The 19736-nt window shown below is 39.5% G+C and overlaps 2 protein-coding genes across 3 annotated transcripts in view; both read left to right on the top strand.

Annotated features, from left to right (window-relative positions):
* fam184ab (family with sequence similarity 184 member Ab) overlaps positions 1-11727 on the top strand; it is a 134768-nt gene extending 123041 nt beyond the window's left edge. The window contains exons 19-22 of one of the 2 annotated variants that reach the window (XM_068706930.1): positions 2727-2844; positions 2947-3051; positions 4336-4592; positions 10753-11727. In XM_068706930.1, coding sequence (XP_068563031.1) covers positions 2727-2844; positions 2947-3051; positions 4336-4592; positions 10753-10834 — 562 coding nt within the window. In that variant the 3' untranslated portion in view covers positions 10835-11727. The remainder of the gene's footprint in view (positions 1-2726; positions 2845-2946; positions 3052-4335; positions 4593-10752) is intronic. The other variant, XM_068706932.1, reaches the window with a different exon arrangement.
* A 1746-nt stretch (positions 11728-13473) lies between these two features.
* ptrhd1 (peptidyl-tRNA hydrolase domain containing 1) lies at positions 13474-14833 on the top strand. The gene is made up of 2 exons (XM_068706928.1): positions 13474-13720; positions 14517-14833. The coding sequence occupies exons 1-2, from the start codon at positions 13511-13513 to the stop codon at positions 14685-14687; spliced, it is 381 nt and encodes a 126-aa protein (XP_068563029.1). The 5' UTR covers positions 13474-13510; the 3' UTR covers positions 14688-14833.
* The last annotated feature ends 4903 nt before the right edge of the window (positions 14834-19736 follow it).

Raw genomic sequence — 19736 nt, forward strand, 5'->3', positions numbered from 1 at the left:
AGAAGGCCTTAACAGCAACAGTTGGGTATTTAATGGCAGTATAATGCTGAGTGTCCATAAAGCGTTTCCTCTGGCAGAAAAGCGCTGGCAGGGCCTTTCTGCAGAAGTTCAGAGACCAGAAGCGCTCGGAGCGGCCGCACAAAAAAAAAAAACGCTGGGTGCAGCGCTTTTTCTCCAGACAGCTGCACACACTCTTTTTATTGGTAACAATTAAAAAGGGCGCTCATAACATTTTTTATTATAATGAATAAATACTGCTGGACATAGTATGCGTTTAATAGATATTTTTATTGACAATCACAAGAGGATGAATTCTTTTTTAAAGGTTTTTCCAGAGACTGTTGCTTTCAGGTTGTCTCAATTGTCAATCAAGGGGACTGGGACCTCATGAGACCTTCTCACTGAGTTCCTGCCAAGCACAGACACTGCGAGAGCAGCAAAAGAGACTCTGAGAAAATGTCCGACACACAGGAGCAACAGGAGGAATAGGCTGTCAGAGTAGCACAGACGGACCAGCACAGCAGCAGGCCGCATATCTGATGAAAAGTGCAGATCAGTATGTATCAGTATCACTGAGCAGTGCTCCAGTGGCTGCTCCTGTACAGCACTTGGACATTACTTTGAACGGAGCGCAGTTTATCAGGAAGACAAGCTGCCATGATGCTCGGCCTTTACGAAAGTGTGACTTCACGCTGCGGCGTAAATGTCACAGAGATACTCCTCGGCCGCTTGGACTGTGGCAGTGTGGGAGGTGAAAGGCTGTTTAGCTCGCTGTCACATAAGGAATTGGTAAAACCAGAAATAGGTTCACAGCTGAACAAGCAGGGAAACAGCTCTACAGCCCCCCCCAAAAAAAGATGACTGTTTCATGCTTCATTTTTCAGTATTTTGAGCTTCAGATGTAGCTTTTGTTTGTTCTTGTTTAATTCTACACTTGTATTTTTGGATCTCAGGGGGTTGAAATATAGGATCCTCCAAATTATTCATTTCATTTTTACCACAACTAAAAATTATTTTTATACAACTATGAATAGGTAGTGCTCAGTACACACTCTGGAAAACACTTAACGAAACAAATTATGAGGTTGATTCAATGATGTGGTATAAAGAAGTGGGCAACTGATGACTTACATCAAAGTATTAGTAACATTTAAAAGGCAAATTTCTGAAACTGAAAAAACTTTTCAAAGTGCATAAGTTAAACTCTACGTGCAGCTGTTGCTTTCAAATGCCTTTTATGTTATTTCAAAGAAATGAGTAATTTTCCAGCCAACAGTGTCACCTATGATGGGTTGTTTCTCGCTTTAAGAAGCAGCTAATGCCCGTTTTGCTCAGCGATCTTTAGCATTTGTTGCGTTTGGGGAAAATGTCACAGAGTACGAAATGAATCAGAGGTTTTACCCAAGTGATGATTTCTCAGAGGAGCCGGTAAGAAAATAACAAAAGCCCATTATTAAAAAAAAGTCTTTTGAAAGTTCTCATAACTCACAGAACGAAAACAACCTCCGGTGGAACTAGCTATTTTTTTCTTTTTCTACTTGAACGTGCAAACCCCTTTAATGGTTTTTGTAATGAGAGGAGAGGAGGGCAGGAAAGGGAAGAAACCGGGGACAATTATTGTTTTATTGATCAAAAGCTAATGAAAAAGTAAAGCCCAATCACTCAACTTTTTTTACTCCCTGCAGTCCATGCCTTTTATTCCCTTAACTCGTAAAGGGTTCCATTTAACACATACACACACACACACACACACACACACACACACACACACACACACACACACACACACATATACACACACACGCACTGCAAAGTGCAAGATCTAACAAGTTCACCTGGCTCCTACTCTTTTTTGATGTGTAATTGATAGTTGATGTTGCATATCTTACACTGATGAGACTGCACACAGAACCTTGGTCTTTCCCCTCAGGCGGAAGTTGTGAGCGTCTGACATTTGCATTAGTGGTGGAAGAAGTATTCAGATCCTTTACTTAAGGAGAAGTACAAATAGCACACTGTGAAAATATTCCACCACGAGTGAAAGTCCTGCATTCAAAATCTTACTGCAGTAAAAGTATATGAGCGTTATCAGTGAAATATACTAAAAGTATGAAAAGTACAAGTACTCTTTGTGCAGTGAAATGTTCCCTGCCAGTGTTTTACTATTAGATATTATGTTCCTGGATTAATATTCCTGCTGCATTAATGTGTATTTTGCACTTTACTGCTGTAGATGTTTCAGGTCCTTTATATACTGTTGGCTAGTTTAATCATCATCATGTGTTTGTAGCGTCGCTGTCCTGTGAGAACCACGCATCTCTTAAAAAGTCATTGTTTCATGAGCTCAGAGAAACAGCCATGTTTTCAGTGTGATGATGCAATTTCCAGCTGATCCAAGAGGCTTTTTAAAGAGTTTATTGAGCTTAAGAAGTTGGAGAATTTTCTCAACACATAAAGGAACCCTTCATCCTTCAGTTTATCACAAACATTCAAATTTGGAGCTACATTATTATTTATTTTTTTACATATTTTCACTGGACAGTGAGAGTATGAAATATTAAAATCTGAAAAGTAAAGCTGTCAGATAAATATAGTGCAGTAAAAAATGTGCCTCTGAGTTGCAGGGAGTAGATGTGCTTGGTCACATTCCACCACTGCGATTGTATTAACGTCAGACGGTGTTCAGTGGGTCTCTGGTGCAGAACATTTCTGGTTTTGTCTCACAGGCTGGAAGGAACGGAGGACAAGTTCAGGAACAGGGAGAGTCGTCACGAGGACCTGCAGGTCATCGCCGAGCTGAAGGACATGGTGTCTGAGAGGGAATCTCTCGTCAAGAAACTGGTGGTAGGTTACCGCTGATGAGGTGTGGGTACAAACAACTCCTTTTCACTGTCCCCTGAGTCTTCCGTCAGCTAACGTAAGGTTTTCATTTTTGTTCTCCTGCAGGACGATAAGAAGTTCTACCAGCTGGAACTCGTCAACAGGGAGACCAACTTCAACAAAGTGTTCAACGCCAGTCCCAACGTAGGAGTCATCAACCCACTCATTAAGGTAGGCCCCGCTGTCCCGTAACACACACCACACACACAGGGGCCCTCTCAGGAGCCTGCTTTATCTCCGCACATGACAAAGATGATATCCACTCCATCTCATTTCATATCCATCAGTGCTGATCGATCAGAAGGACAATCAGTACTGACGTGTTGACAAAGGCACTGTTGCATTGTGACAACCATTTACAAATGTTATTCTAAGCGCTGTAACAAATGAGACCATTTTGAGGAGACTGTCAGCCTTTACCTGAGGCTTTTATGCCACAACAACAATAGGGGAAGTTGTTGTACAGCGTTCCAGTGAACATGTACAGCAAATGGCAGATGGTAAAAGGGTGATGGAAAGAATTTTAACAAGTTTCTTTTTTTTTCCAGTGCAAACAAAGACGGTGAAAGAGGACAGGAAAGAAAACGATTAACGGGAAATGTGGTGTTTTTTATCAGCACCGCAGGTATGAAAAGGAGGCCAACAGTCGAGCCTCCCAAGGTCTCATTTCTTTACAGCAATTAAATTAAGGTGTCACAGTACAAAAACGTGGAAACACTTGATTCACCAGATTGAACTATTTGTTGAAGTGAAATGGAAGTGAATCTCTTGAAGTTTAAATGACCAAAAGTGTGTGTTCATGCAGGATCCCATTGCTCATAATGAGAAAATATGTTTTCAGGGCTTCTACTGCTCCCAGTGCTCCCGGAAAACACCATATCTCATTCCCAGCAGTACGTCTTGAGTTGATTGCTCCCCACTGCATGATCAGTATATAACTGTTGACGCCATCGCTCGGGTTCTATAACTTCCAGTATTTTTGTTCCTGTCATATGTATTTTTTCACCCCCACATATCTGTATACGTGTATGTTGTGTGTTCACCGTTTTTTCCACCCGATTCGATTGTTCTCCCTGACTTTTTTTCCTCCAGCTCTCCTTTGCTTTCCAAGCCATTTGTTAGTGTGAGACGTTTTCTGCTTCGACACATCTCTCCTCATCTGAACTTCCATTCTGCTCAGAGCGAATGCTGCTTCTAAGACTGATGCTGAGCGACGCCAGTCTTCAGATTGATCCATTCACTCTGCTTTCGATCAACCTTTAAATAGGATCGAGTTAGCACGCTGCTCTTTTCCTGTCTCTCTCGCCGGATGGACTGTTTTGACCTCCGGGGCTCTCCCTGTACTCCATTTCCCCTCCATTTCTTCTTATCTTTTCTACCTATTTTCTTTCCAACTTCCCTGTTGCTCCTTTTTTGACCCCCGTGCCCCTCCTTTGCTTTTTTTTGTCTGTGTAGCAAAAGAAAAAGAATGAGAAAACAGCAGCCAGCAGATTCAGCAGCTCTCCTAATGTCAGGGCTCTGGAGGCAGCAGGTATGGGCGTGGGCGTGGCAGGTTCAGGAAGTGGGCAGCCCCCACTGCCCCCACCCCCGCCCCCAGCCCAGCCCAGCCGCCTAGAGCCCATCCCCAACTCCCCCCTCCACCACCTTGAACTCAACTCCAACAAACCTCTTCCCCCGCCGACCCCTCCCACCGAACCCAAGAAATTCATGAGGTGAGACCTTTTCAGCCCCGACGGGCAGCAGCTGGTCAATCCACGCATCAATCATCCAATCACAGGCTGCAGCTTAATTGGAGAATCCTGCTGGTTAAAGTGGTTAAAGCACTTTTAATGAGTCGACTCATAGCCTGAGTCGAACCTTGAATGTAGAAGCTGTACTTTAAGGCCTAAGAAAGAAAAACACCAGGACTCTTGAATAGAAACAGTGGGACAATAACTGGTGTTTTACATTTCCATCCTTTCCTGCCAAGTCTGGCCTTTTCACAAACCATAAGGAGCATGAAATCATTGTCATCACGAGCTGCCGAGTCTAAAACAGAGGCTTTCAAAGCACTCTAATGTTTCAAACATTCGCTAATCGCCAGCTCCTTAAGGGACTGTTGCTATGCCCAATTTCAGCCAGCGTTACAGACAAATAAAACTTTGATTTTGGCGGCTTAACTGACAACTGTCGTTGGCAGAGTTTAGTCAGCGAGCTACCTAAGCTAACATTAGCACGATTAGTTGGTTGAAAACGTCGTCTCCGGCCGAATTTATACTGTTTGTTTTAAAACAAAACCTGTGAAAGGATCTTCAATGTGCACTCGATGGCTACATCATGACATTGTGCTAAAAGATGGAGGCTGAAGCTAACAGGCAAAAGTGGAAAAAAAAAAAACAGCATTGTTGTTGTATTACAGTGTAGAACTAGTTTCTCCTACTAGACTGTATTTTCAATCACTTTTACACAAAGCCTTTTAGGATGAGGACTAACCAGCGTGGTAACGCTATCTCAGGTGACTGTCCCCTGTTAAAACTGTTAAAACCAATACAGATTAGGACAGAGCTGCTAAAGTTAGCCTGAACTAGTAGCATCCAGGTCCAGAGGGGAAATACAACACAGTGGATGTGCTACTTGTGAACAGGTTTTTTTTTAATTTAACTCCTCAAAGTAGCCTTGGGCTTAAACAGCCCTGTCTACTACAAAATTACATTTGCATACAACTACAACTAATCTACAATCTCAATTACGTTTAGAAGAAAACGTATTGTCTCCCGGATTATGCATTTTTAATTTGTGATTTAAGTTGTAAATTTAAACAAAGTAAGACAGAAACACATCAAAAATAGTTAGTGAGGTTTAGTAAAAGATCATGGTTTGGCTTAAAATAAATATGTTAAATTACGGACGTATATCAACATAAGTCAGCCTCTAGAACAGATAAACACACTATTTAATGCGTTCTTTACACTTTTACTATTTTGGTTTTAAAAAGGGTAAAAAAAAGACCAGCTTCCAAAAACTCTTAATGTATGGAGTACTTATCCTGTTTACGTTCTCTAAGCTATGATTGGATGATTGAGATTAAAGCAGGCTGCATTGTCCTGCAGCGCATTTACACAGAGAGACATCGGCAGCATCACAGGGCTTTTAATAAAAGGTGATGAATATTTAGAAAGGACATAAGCACAAGAGTCCCGACTGAAGCTTCAAAGAATGGCCTTGGAATGCAAAAGGGGCATGTTTTTATTTCTCGTCCTTTCCTGGTGTCCGTCAGTCTGAACATGTTTACTGTGTGCATGCCAACAGGTTTCTTTTTTTTTTGTTCGGGAAGTTATAAAACTTGCTGTTAGTATCTGTTGTGGCTTTTTGTTGAGTATTGTGTCATTTTCGCGATTCTTCATCTTCTCATCTTCATCTAAATTTCAGCATGCACTTTCTTCTCCTCAACTCGAGATGGGATTTTGTACAGAGTAAATAAAAGTATTTTACTACGTGAGTTTATAATGAAGTAGATATTGTCTTCTGCTATCATGGACTGGCTGGCCCCCTCTCTGTGTGTGTGTGGTGGTGTTTTATTTTGAAAAACAGCTTTTACTTCTCAACTCTATGGTCTGATAAATGCTTCTCTTGTTTCTTGATGATGGCTGTGATTGGTCACCGTGGTGTACGAAGAAGAATTATGTAACATGCTTCTCACATGGATACATACAGTTTGCGCGTCGCATGCCAAGAAATGTGTTTTTAAGTGCTGATATTTAGATTTACAGCATGTGTGTGTGTGTGTGTGTGTGTGTGTGTGTGTGTGTGTGTGTGTGTGTGTGTGTGTGTGTGTGTGTGTGTGTGTGTGTGTGTGTGTGAGCATGTTTTGGCTCTTTCTAATTTACTTCACTGCATGTTTTAGCTGCTGTTCATGTACAGAATGAGATGTGGTGGCTGCTTTGCAAAAGCTTTGGGACAGACCTGTTATTATGGGAAGGCGGCAGCGCACACACACACACACATGCACACACACACACAAACACACACACACAACAGAGCCAAGCGATGACAGTATGAGGTCAGATATTATAGATCTGCTTTGAAATGTTTTCAGACTCCATTAAACGATTCGTCTCTCCTCGCCCTTCACACTCTTTGTTCTTGACAAACACTTGCAGTTGATCTCGCTGCCCGCTGTAAATCTGACCCCTTTAAATCGTTGGGTCCTTTACGTTTTTATAGCTGAAAGAGACTTTTATTAGACAACAAACCAAGTGGACTTTTGACAAGTCCCGAGTTAAGACTGACAAGTCCCTCATCAAATGTTATTCCATTTGCATCTTCGTCTGTAATTTTCATTTTTTTCCAGCTGGCGCTCAGCAAAGTAATGCTAGTTTTTCATGGCTCTCTCCCACAACTTGATTGGATGCTGCCGGATTGGTTCAAACAAAGTGGATTTGGGCAATTAAGTGCCAACTGAAGTTGGACTGAATAGAGTTAACATTATCTGATTCAGGATCATTAATTGATCCGTGGCACACTTTTTCAATTGCGTACTTTTTCGTCTTTCGGTATCAAGTATTGTAAAATCAAAAGGCTCAAGTCCAAGTGACGTCACAAGTCGTTGGTGTTAAAGTCCAAGTCGAGATGCAAGTCTGTATTTTATTTTTTCGAGTCTTAAGTCATCAAATTCATGACAAGTCCAGGTCATGTGACTGGAGTGCACACCTCTGCTAAATAATGATCCAAACAACAGTGACATTAGTATTTAGAATGACTGGTGCTTTAGCAGTATATTTAAAGATCGTATCCTCTTATTACCTCATCTTACGGTGTTTTTTGTGTTAGCAATGATGAATAAGACGAGAAACACATTCAATTTATGTGCAGAAGTCCATGTAGCTGTTTAGTTTTTTTGCCTGGGACATACACAAATATCCAAACACGGTATGTAAAGCTCACTGTAGCCGACAATTAGTCTATAATAAGAACATCATTATAGCTAGATGTGTTAATGAAATAAAAGTAATTCTAATTGTAGGCTGACTGTCTCAGCACTGTCCCTTATATTGTGGTCAATGTAGTTTATACAAACATGGTCCCTGTAGTCTGAGCATGAGGCGAGAAACACTCGTATCAAACACCTGTATGCTTCAGGGAATCAGGCCAAAAACAAAAACAGGAGGAACACACTTTTTATGGATTCATGTCTTGAGCATTCATGCTACTGTTGATATCCCCTGTAGAGGGTTTGTTTCGTGCTCCATATTCACGCTAGTATACACTATATCAAGCGATAGAAAGCCTATGGAATTATCTTCATTTAAAAGTCAGCTTTAATAAAAGTCCAACTGAAACACGTTTAGTCAAACACAGTGTCAACGTGTTTCTCAGATGCGGTGTTAATATTTGTTCTTACTGTTAAAAGCAAGAAAAAAAGGTCTTTGGGGAAACATCTGAGGTTTTTAATGTCAGCCACCTGGAGGGGCGTGTCCGTGTTTGACTGACAGCCGGCGTGAAAATCTTAGCCAACAGGTGTGTTGTTAGTGCTATTAAAGAGTGAAGGACCACACCGGTATCTAACCGACTGATGTGACATTTGTGCACGCGCTGTTTGACGCGCCGCAGCCGAGCAGCAGGAAAAAAAAGCAACGCGGTTTGATTTCAGTTGGAATTTAATGCTGAATTTAATTGAATTCATTGTTATTGCAAATAATATGGCAATACATGGGTTTTATTTGTAGAGGTTTGGTCAGGATAATACAAAAATAGCATACAGTATTTTTTTTCCTGGACTGATCCTGATGGGACTGTTGTGCCAGACAAACATTTGTGATGATAGTAATTGTCCCTCTCATCTAATTGCTTCTTCCTCACTGATTCATCACCTCATCCTCTGACAATCTCTTTTCACGTCCTCTCCGTTGCATTTCCTTCCCCGTGTGACCCAATTCAACATCAGAACATCCCTGCTCGCAATCTCATTGGCTCCCTCCTCTCTCTTTTCTCATTGCCCATCCACCTAAAATGATATCCAAAAATCATATTTGATTGATGAATATTCATTTGTACTACAGCTTTAATGCCCGCACACGACATACATGCTCTTCCTAATGTGTGATCCCATTTTGTTCTTCATAGTCTTGTGTTTTTTATACTGTAGACTTCTTGGTATTTTATGTACTTGTTTGTACCTACATTTCTTTCCTTTAATGAACCCGACCCAACTTTCCCTCACTGATCAATAAGGTGTCATTTGATCTTGCTCAGATACTTGACCACTTCCTATTGTCTCTGACAACATGAAGCTAGCAGCGTTGAAAGACAGACATGTCAGCAGACAGTTCACCGTGATTACAAATGATCATGGAGGAACGTTTCACTATTGCTACTTTATAGTGTTTAATATGGGGAATGTTGTATGCAAATGAATATATTACAATTAATATTTTATGGGCTTGTGACCATTCACAGTATAAACACGATTTATCATGCTGCACAAATACAAGGGAAGCCTTTTGGGAAGTAATTGACTCTTTCAAGCTTAAAAAACAACAACAACAACAACTAAAATGACACCCCCCCTCCCAAAATTTAAATCATACCCTGGGGTTATGGGACTGTTTGTTTAACAAGAAGCCAATTAAGAAAGCAGAAAGAGCTCCAATAGGTGTTTGTTTTGATAGATGCAAACACTCAGCCTAATTAGTTCGAACTTTGGGGAACAACATATTTCCCCCCCGAAGACGCGAGTCAGGAAGTAGCTACAGCTTCATCTGGTCGCACAGATACCAGCAATGGTTGACAACAAAATACTTTAAATAGTTAACGAGCTCTGGTAGAGGTTGTGCATTTATACTGCATCACAGGTACTCACAGAGTCTCTTTGTCATGCTAAAATTCTTTTATATGCTCATTGCGTGCAATCAGTGGTGGAGGAAGTATTCAGATCCTTTACTGAAGTAAAAGTACTAATACCACACTGTTATAAGTAAATGTCTAAAATGTTACTCAAGAAAATGTACCTAAAGTATGAAAAGTATAAATAGTTCCCTGTGACTTTTATACTATTATATATTATATAATGATAGTATTATTACTCAATGCATTAATGATAAAGCAGGATCTTGCCATTGTAATTGGTTGAGGTGGAACTATTAACTAATAAGTATTTTCGTTATGGATTAATCTGCTGTTTATTATTTGGTTTGGTTTGTAAATAATCAGAAAATAGTGAGAAATGTGGCCTCAACTACCCAGAGCCCAAAGTGACACCCTCATAATGTTTGTTTGTCAAACCGATAGTCCAAACCTCAACATTATCACACATACATTTGCTATTGATTACTAAAAACAGTTTACTATGAAAAAAAAAAAAAGTGATATAAGTGCATAATGTATACGATTAATGTAGTATAGAATTTGGACAAAGCAGGCGTTTCTGTCCTTGGCTGTGGCTCAATAGATCCTGACAATGGCTCTGCTGCCCCCTTGTGGACAGAAAAGTGGCATACACCTTAATTTAAACCACCTTAAAACCTCCAGATCAGTGTTATCTAATGGTTGTGCTGCTGTGTGTATGTTCCAGGCTAAATCAAAACAGCAATAAAGTTAAATGCTGTGTTAAATTCACATGCATTCAGTGAAGAAAATGACACTTTCAACACAGGAAGAGGTGAGGTCTAGTAAAGGACTGTAGCCAGTGATCGTAAAACAATGGACTGTGTCTTAAATGACAAACGTTTAATGGTAAATGAGTATCAGACACTGCTGCTTCCACTCAGTGTGGTGTATGCTGGTCTATGCTGAATCAGCCTCTGGCTTCTTCCCTGACTTGTCTTTTCCTGTCTTTATTTTTGTATTTTTGTTGTGCTGATTTAATTTATTCTTCTTGCGCTCCCCGTCGTGAAGCCCTCCTGAAACGAAGGACTCCGCCATCGACTCCCCGGACGCCCAGCGCCAGGAGTGGTTCGCTCAATACTTCTCCTTTTGATTGACCACAAACCTGCAAACACAAGGATTCAGCATGTCAACCAAACTTAAAGAAAAAGACAAAAAAAGAGAAAAAATGTTAAAAAAAACTATTTGTTCTTTATTGTCATTGAGAGGTTTTTTGGGGGATCAATTCACTTCGGGTTCGGTCAACTGAAGCTGTGATTCATGGTTTTGAGAATGGCTTCTCATTGAGAACTCGCTGGCGTTCATTTGGTGAAAGTGTCACGATTTTCCGCTTCCTGCTGTTGACTGAGGCGAAGCTGAATTGAACCCGAATCCTGACCGTCAAATGTCATCACTCTGATCTAATTTGATTGTTTGGTTATCTCTGATTGTTTCACTGTGGACGAGTTTCTCTCTTAGTACAGTGACAATGATCATCAGTCTGTTCGATGTTTATTTTATTTCTTTACTTCCTGACTTATTTTTGCAGTTTCTTGGAACTAGGAAAAAAACGATTTTCATGCTGCTAATTGCCATTGTTGGACTACAGTAAGAAATATATCTATATAAAGAAATATACGGTAGGTTATTGTGCTCTTTCTCTCTCTGTACATGGGCCCACTGCATACAGCATCTTAGACTAGGAGCGCTGATCTAAGACCAGCTTGCCTCCTCATTTATGGTGACATTTACATGGAACCTGATCCTAGATCAGTTACACTTCTCTGATATGCTCCATGAACACAGGCTCTGAATTTAGGACGGCACCATCATGGCAAGTTTGTTACAGCTGCATAGCAGATTTTGGTAGAATATTAAAACCTGTTTGTATGGTTGTCTGTCTCAACACAGATATAATGATGTCTCACCAATTTTAAAAACAAAAATAGCATATTTTATATTTATATTATAATGTGTATGCTTAATAAATAATTATTGTGACATTTACTTGTGTATGTTTGTCATTTATTTGGACGAATCTGTGGTTTGCATTTCATTTATCTTCTCAGGATTTTTAAGAGATGCAAGATTATGAAAGTTCATAAACGTCAAAAATACACACATTACAGTTTATACATTTTACTGTTACTGTACACATGTCTAACATTTTATTCCTTTATTTTAACCCCTCTAGTCTATGACTTTACAGTAATGCATGTCTTTCATTCGAATTAGATTATTTTCTTTTTATACATAACTGTATGAGCATTACTTGAGGAAGTCAGAGAACTACCAAATTAATTGCCAACGACTGCTTCACTGTAATTGCTTTGCATATGACAATAAAGAACTTGAACATTGAATATTAAGGTACAACAAGTTTGAGCTCTAGCTGCAAATTTGGTGCAGAACAAGTTTAAAATGTTCAATGCGCGGTCCGTTTCAATTCTTTCTTTCTTTTTTACTATTTTCTCAGAGCACTTGAGAATGTGAGAGAGACCGTTAAAATATTTTAGACAAATAAAATAAACACTGATAAGAGCCGGACATTAGTTAGTTGGGTCTAACAGTGTTGATCCAATCAGCTTGACTCTGCTCTCAGCAGGAGAGACAGACTGAGACTACGAAGCTCCAGAAATTAAGTCCTAATGTTCACTCAGTGGTGGCACAATATCTCTCAAATGTACTGTTTTGATATTTACTTTTTACACCTGTAAATCTGAGTGCTCTCTAATCTTAACATGCAGCTCAATAACAGGATTGGATTTCTCTTGCGCTCGCTCAATAGTTTTGTCATCAATAAACTTCCATACTTCTTCTGGCTGGGATATTTTAAAAAGAGCAATAACTGCTGGCAATTGGCAATAATATAATACGACAATACAGTACATTGAATCCCCTTTTCCAAATTATTTTAGTGAGTAAATCTCTCTCCGGGTTGGTTGCAGTGATAGGGTTTCTCCCAGACATCCTAATATATATTGCCACTGGGCCATCGGCCATTGTTTTTACCACAGGTTTGACATAAAATAAGCTATTTCACACCTTATTCTAAGGCTTAAGATATATTCTGCAGTGCTCGTGTTTGCAAATATAAAACCATCAAAATATACAATATACAAGGTGAGATGTTGAGGTAACATGACCTATCCCCAAAATGCTGTTTCCATTATTGCATGTTGTGCTATTGGATCTTTTATGCATTAGTGTTTCAGTCAGAATGAAAAAGAAACGGTCAACCATTGAAAAGAAAGATGATGAGACGCCCAGACGGTGTCGAGTATGCTTAAAAAAAAAAAAAAAAAAAAAAAGGCAGAAGAGAAGCCTGGAAGAAGGTGATGATGAGGAAGAATAAAGAGGAGGAGAAGGAGAGAAGAAAAGGGTACAGCGACAACGACGGCATGGTGTGCTTTACCCAGCTGTTTAAAACACTTCAAAAAGTAAATGGGCTGTTTATGTCCTAACAGTAGCAGTAGTATCTATGTTTCTATGTTAATTTGGGAGAGGACATAAAGGATTGTTTCCTTAATGTTCTGAACGGTTTAACAGAATATATAACCATCATGCATTTGTTAAAATGATCTTTTGCTTGGCATTAAGAGACTGTAGTGTATTTGGTAGCACAAGTAGACTGTAACTTCTGTTTTTCATATGAAGTTTTATAAAGTTACCAGCAGAGAGCAGTAACGTTCTGATATGTTTTAATAATAAACAACTCATCGTCTGAACCGGAAGATAAACAAACCGTGAATCTGGATCAGTTCCTGTTCATGCTGGTGAAGGAAAAAAAATGGCGGCTACAGGAGCTGGGTCTCCTAGCCGGTTGGTCCAGTATGTTGTGGTCCGGTCGGATCTGGTCCACAAGCTGTCCTGGCCCCTGGGAGCCGTGATAACTCAGGCCTGTCATGCCGCTACCGCCGCCATCCACCTCCACTACGGGGACCCGGACACGCAGCGGTACCTCTCCGAGCTGGACTCCATGCACAAGGTGGTGCTAGGGGTAAGCGCTGCTCGTCCCACCAGACTCCATTCAAATGTGTGTCCCTTTAGTTAGTATAGCGCTTATATTATTTATCACAATACATTTAATAATTCATTAAAAACTGTTCTGGTTAGTTGGGTTATTCGGATAGACTCAAATTCTATAAAATGTCCATTTTAACTGGTTTTCGCGAGCTACCCTCCTTCACATTGTTTAGCTAAGTTAACGTGGCTATCGTTATGAAGGATTATAAGAACCACAGGTGAAGCGGAGAGTCATCAATTATACGAATAAAAAGTTCTGTCTGATCTATGATGAGTGCCGAATTTAAAAGTGACTCCTTAAGAATATATCAAGATATTAAATGGTCTTCTTGTTGGTATAAATGTGTGCTAATGAGGAAAGGAATTATTAAATGACGGAATTTCGAATGGAGTTTGGTATTTCTACATACAATATTTAAATCACTTATCTAACTGTAATGTTAGAGTGACTAAATGATGTATAATAATATTGAATATGGATTCTTATCTAGAGTTGATATAATTCTAATTAAATCAAAATGTAATGTACAATGTATTATTAGATGAAACTCCCTCCTTAATAAATCCCAGCCAAATAGAACATAGTTTCACTGATGCAACTACTCAATAATCACTGGAATAAAGAAAATGATTAGACTTACTGTTTCATTTCCTCACATGGAGCACTGCGATGAAATGTGAAGTAATGGCGATCTGTGGCCCAGCTTTGGATGCTCTATTGTCTTTAATAGCCTGTCTTACTGTACATGTCTGTTTTTGTTGTCCTCCAGGCTCCAGACGAGGCCGCCCTCTCCGGTCTATCGGAGAATCTCACACAGGCCGGTGTGGCCCACAAGCTTTGGATCGAACAACCGGAGAACATCCCCACCTGCTTGGCTCTGAAGCCATGTCCAAAAGAGACGGTCCAGCCGCTGCTGCGCAAGTTCAAGCTCTTCAAATGACTGCCTTGAAAGACATCTATGCGTTACAGTGCATGTCAGTATCCAATTTCATCTTTTGAAAGGAGAACTTCATCTGAAAGATGTTCTTTTCATCTCAGCGATTCTAAACACCTGTAATGTCCAAGATTAAAGTCGGAAAATATGAAGTTCTTTTCTGGATTACTTTCTTCAGGTGGTAGGAAAAACACAAAGGTAGCATTTGTTTTGCAATTATGTTAATAATGCAATTAACAGGCAATTAATCTACTCTTGTAGGCTAGTTGTCTAGTTGTGTAAGCGCAACAGAGTAAACATATGAATAATGTAAAGAAATACAGGACCGTGTGTGATCCATGCATTTGACTTGAAGCCACAAAAGAGTTACTCTTCTCGAGTGGTCTGCGTACGTCTGTTGGGGTTTTCTGTAACGTAACTACTTCAATTCTCAGCACACTTTAACAGCAATCCTGTCATACCGTCTTAGTACTTGTTATACAAAGGACCTGCACAAATGAGGTCAGAGTAGCAGACATGAACAATTCAATTAGGAATATTCTATTGCAGCTGCAACGTGATATTCTTAAATGTGTAGCTCTGCGTTTTACAGAGGATTACTCCATGTTTAGACACGGTGTTGCTGCACAGTACACTACATACAGTGTGGGACGCTGCATTATAGTTACAAATACAAGCTCAGCATCAAGTCTGTAATGCAGGTCATGAAGTCTCATGGAACTCTGGAATACAGTCAGGACTGAATTGTTCTACCTGTGAAATGGAATCTCAAGTGTTTTGACATGTTGATTATGTGTCAAAACTATTATTACCATAAGATTCATGAGTGTGTTTTGAAAGGGTAATAAAAAAAAAGTGTTTCAAATGACGTTCGTGCCACCCATCCCAATCATCTTCTGCATGTGTGAACAACGGAGGAACTACACTCTTCATTCCTCTGTCGAATGATAAAAAGGAAAAATGACGCCAGCTACTAATGACTTGTCGCCTTTAACTGGTTTTGATTCAGTGATTGACGGGTTTGGAAGCGGAAACGATTGCCTTCAAGCGAAAGTCATCATACGATTGTAATCATTACGCTCTTGGGCGCAATTCCCTTTTCGTGGCAGAAACGTTTTCATTTGTCTGTCTCAGCTAATGAATTATTTTCCAGCTGGTCTAGAAACAGCAGCTACTGTTTATACAAGAAAATGAAACGCTGTGGAAGTGGTGGAATGACTGATGGTCTTTTGGTTCATCTGCAATTTTCTTTGTCAAAAAAACAAACCCACTACTCTGCCAAAACCAGGTATTCATAAGGGATGCACCGATATCGGGCCAATACTCAGTGACAATGGGGCAGAGCTATTCAGTTCAAGTCTATGTTTATATACCATATACATTATATACTTGAATTTTAATTCCTCTTTAAGTTTTGACTAATTTGTTGCTGCATTATAAAGGTTGACGTTTGAATTGTAATTCCTGTTAATTTTGAGGATAAGTTTTTACCAAATTGCTGTTGTACAATCTTTTTTTTTTAAACAATAATTCAGTAACTTTATTTCTATGTATTTATTTGTTACATTGGGTTTTACAAAGTTAAAAACTGATGTTGCCTTACACATAAGAGAGTGATCCTTGTCACTTCCACACTGTGAAGCATACAGCTTAATTAAACACGGGTATCGGATCTGTACATATCAAAACTAAAGAAACTGCCCGGTCTGACCTGGCGGGTTTTTGTAATAAACATTTAACGCTACAGTTACCTCAGTGACTTCCCACGTTGTTTGTGTTTATGGAAGATGAGAGCTTTATTCTAGCAGGAACAAAAAACACCATTCCGTATGAATCAATGGGCAAAATGCTTTTATATAAAACTTAATAAAGTGTCCGTATATTAGAGATCAAAGTGAAAGACAGCCAAGGCCCAGCAGATAATTGTGTCCTCGTCCATTTTATGAAACACAGCAGCGGATGTGTTCCCAGAACCGCTCATCTGCTCGCTCCATGTAATGCAGCCGTTCGTGGTATTGTTGTCGCCTCCATTTTTCTGTGTAAATGGGATTAAAAAAAAGAAGTATATGATTGAATCACAGTCTTCTTTAGATGTCATTGTAAAATGAGACATTTAGAGAAGTACAAGACGGAACATACTTTATGTATATGTGTTTATGCTATAAACCCTGTGCATACACTAATAAACACTATAAAGCTACGACAGCGTTTGCTGGTCTAGGCCTTTTTTACAGCAGCCAAGGTGACATGTGATTGAACACAGGTGTAATACATAACATTAATCATGGCCCTGTTCCATTTAGGTGGGCCAGGGCCACGATATTGTGCATGCTGGCTCACCGGAATGACTGACACACTAAATAAAACAGGATTTAATTTTATTTACACCTGACTTTTACCCTGCTATGTCAAAATATCTATTGTGAAAAGGCCCTATTCATTTCACCTTTTGAGTCTGTATGTGTGGCAAAATGTGGAGAATCCTACTGTAGCCGAAAAAGAAGGCGGAGTCGCAACTGGCGTGACAAAATCTCTATTGCAAGCCCTCCAATGGGCTTGCAATAGACAAAATACTTGTTTTCAAAATACTTGTTCTGTCCGGCCAAACTGTCCAAAGATCTTAATTGAACCGTCACGTAAGACAACTGAAAACAAATGCAGCGAATCCTAACGGTCGTCCTTTTTTCCCTGCAGACATTCTGACTAGTCAGAGGGAAGAACACAGGGGAAACAATTTTTCGTTAACGATGGCTCAGTTGTCCAATGAAAGCACGCACAACACGGGCACCCTGGATCAGCCTCACCTGTAAAATGGAATGCGGCCGTTGTTTAATGTCATAAATCACATCAAACGTGCGTGCTGCTGAAGAAAGGTCTGCTGAGGAGCTTGTCATGTTTGCTTGAAAAATGACTTAAACAGTTGGTCAATAATCAAAAACAGTTGCTGGTTAACTCTTTAGTCGTTTCAGCTCTGAACAAGAGCGACCGGTTAAAAATGCCTACAAACAGGAAAGGCCAGTTAAGTTTTCACATGTGCTCTCGAAAAGGTCAAGTCGCCCCTCTGCCGCTCCTTTCGGCACAAGCTTCACATTTCACCTAAATAACTACATAAATAACAAATGTGGCGTGTGCTTTTCAACAAGTACTTTCTGGTCGGGTGCAGTTTTATGGAAAAGGCAGCATGGATTTATTCCCACTAACGCTGCCCTCTCTTCACAGACTTCACTGTGTGATGGCTGACTGAGTTCATAGAAAGTAATTTAATTAGTCTTGATAGCCATATTTAACTTCTTCCTAAATGTTTTGGGGGCTGACTTTCTTATTGTTTTACAGAGAAGATACAGGGTATGTTTTTGGAGTCCGTTTCCTCATCATCTCGGCCGTGACATAATAGCTGGGAATGAAGCCAACTGTGATTACAGTAGCAGCAAATTAATTGAGGGCTAATTGGCATATTGTGGATAAGCCTTCATTCACATAGTAAATCTGGGCAGTTACCTTTAAATGAGCCTGCGTGCCATGACTGACTCATCTTCAACTTCCACACCACCCTCCTCCGGCATGCTTTAATGAGGTGTTACCAACAATTAATACATTTGAAAGAAAAAAAATAAATAAAGCCCAAACAAACAATAATACATCCAAATCTCCATAGATCCAAATTCCTGCATTCTTGAGTCATAACCTTCCACTTTGAAGACTTCTCTAAAGGAATGTAAGTGACCAATCAACTTATTACACACAATGTAATTACTTCTCAAAGTATTTTCCAGAATACCTCCCAAAGACATGCCCACGCTACGGTCCTTCTCAAATGTAATTTCATCAAAGTGCTCGCAGTGAAATGTACATGAGAACCAGACTCAACACACTGGAGTTGTGCTACTGCAACAGCTTATGCAGCTAGGAGATGTACAACATGCATTCTTCATGTTTCCAGCTGCACATGTCTCTCAGTGTAATGAACAGTAACAGTAGAACATGTGCTGTTTAAAGACTCTAGACTCTTGATGGAGCAAAGTCTCCAAAAATCATGCCAGGGGGTGACATTAAAGCTGCAGCAATCAATATTTTATATGGTTCAAATAACAATGTGGAAGTTATCTATTGCAAAGATGAACTCACAAAGAATTATCACCTGTGTTGTCGTCTTTTTCAGCTCACAATTTGGGTTTGAGGCTTTTCTATTTTGCTTCTGTCATATCCTTCCTATTAACCTTTTTTTTTTATCAGTGACATAGTTAGCAAATACCTCTTTAAAAGGGAAAATCACCACCTTTTACGAGGCTGTCCAATCAGTGTTTGATGGTAAATGTAGTCCATTGAAGCAGTAAATTCCTCAGTGCGTGCTACATTGACCGAGAAAGCTGCAAAAATATGTTGTTCCTCTTGTATCCAGCGCCATCATTTGAGCTTTAAAGGGGAGAATCATCAAACCTTCATTGGTTACCGACAGCTTTCTGACAATACACAAATAAAAATATTAAATTTCAAATATATTTATTCGTTCTTCATGCCAAATGCAATAAGAATATTGAATGCAGTCTTTATATGGCTTGTTCACAAACAACTGTACATCTTGCATTAGCACCTTTTTCTTTTCTTATGATTAATTGATTATCCATTTGGCAAAATCTTCATAACTCTAGATAAGATAACTATTTCAGAACAACGTCTATTTTCTTTGTCATTAATGCCTGATTATATAGTTATTTACAGGAAAATACATACACATGAAATTATTAGGAAATTTCAGAAATAATGTATTGCTCTTTTATTTCCCACATTAAGATCTAAATACGCTGTTAAAGCCACAAAACTGGTGTATAAAAACACTAAAAATAATAAAATTGCCCTGTAAAACATTCAGGGTTCTAACTGAAGAAATTTCCCACAGGCTGCCTAAACTCCAAATTCCCCAAAAAACTGGAACCAGAGGACATGAGCTCAGTGTCAGCTCTATTTTAAAACTGTTTTTATGTATTTTTTGGATGTTTGCTGTTCTCTTCATTAAAGGGTGTGTGTGTGTGTGTGTGTGTGTGTGTGTGTGTGTGT

The sequence above is a fragment of the Cebidichthys violaceus genome, unplaced genomic scaffold (genome assembly GCF_023349555.1).
Source record: "Cebidichthys violaceus isolate CVI_PGR_0920_01 unplaced genomic scaffold, fCebVio1.0.p SCAF_125, whole genome shotgun sequence".
Taxonomy (NCBI): domain Eukaryota; kingdom Metazoa; phylum Chordata; class Actinopteri; order Perciformes; family Stichaeidae; genus Cebidichthys; species Cebidichthys violaceus.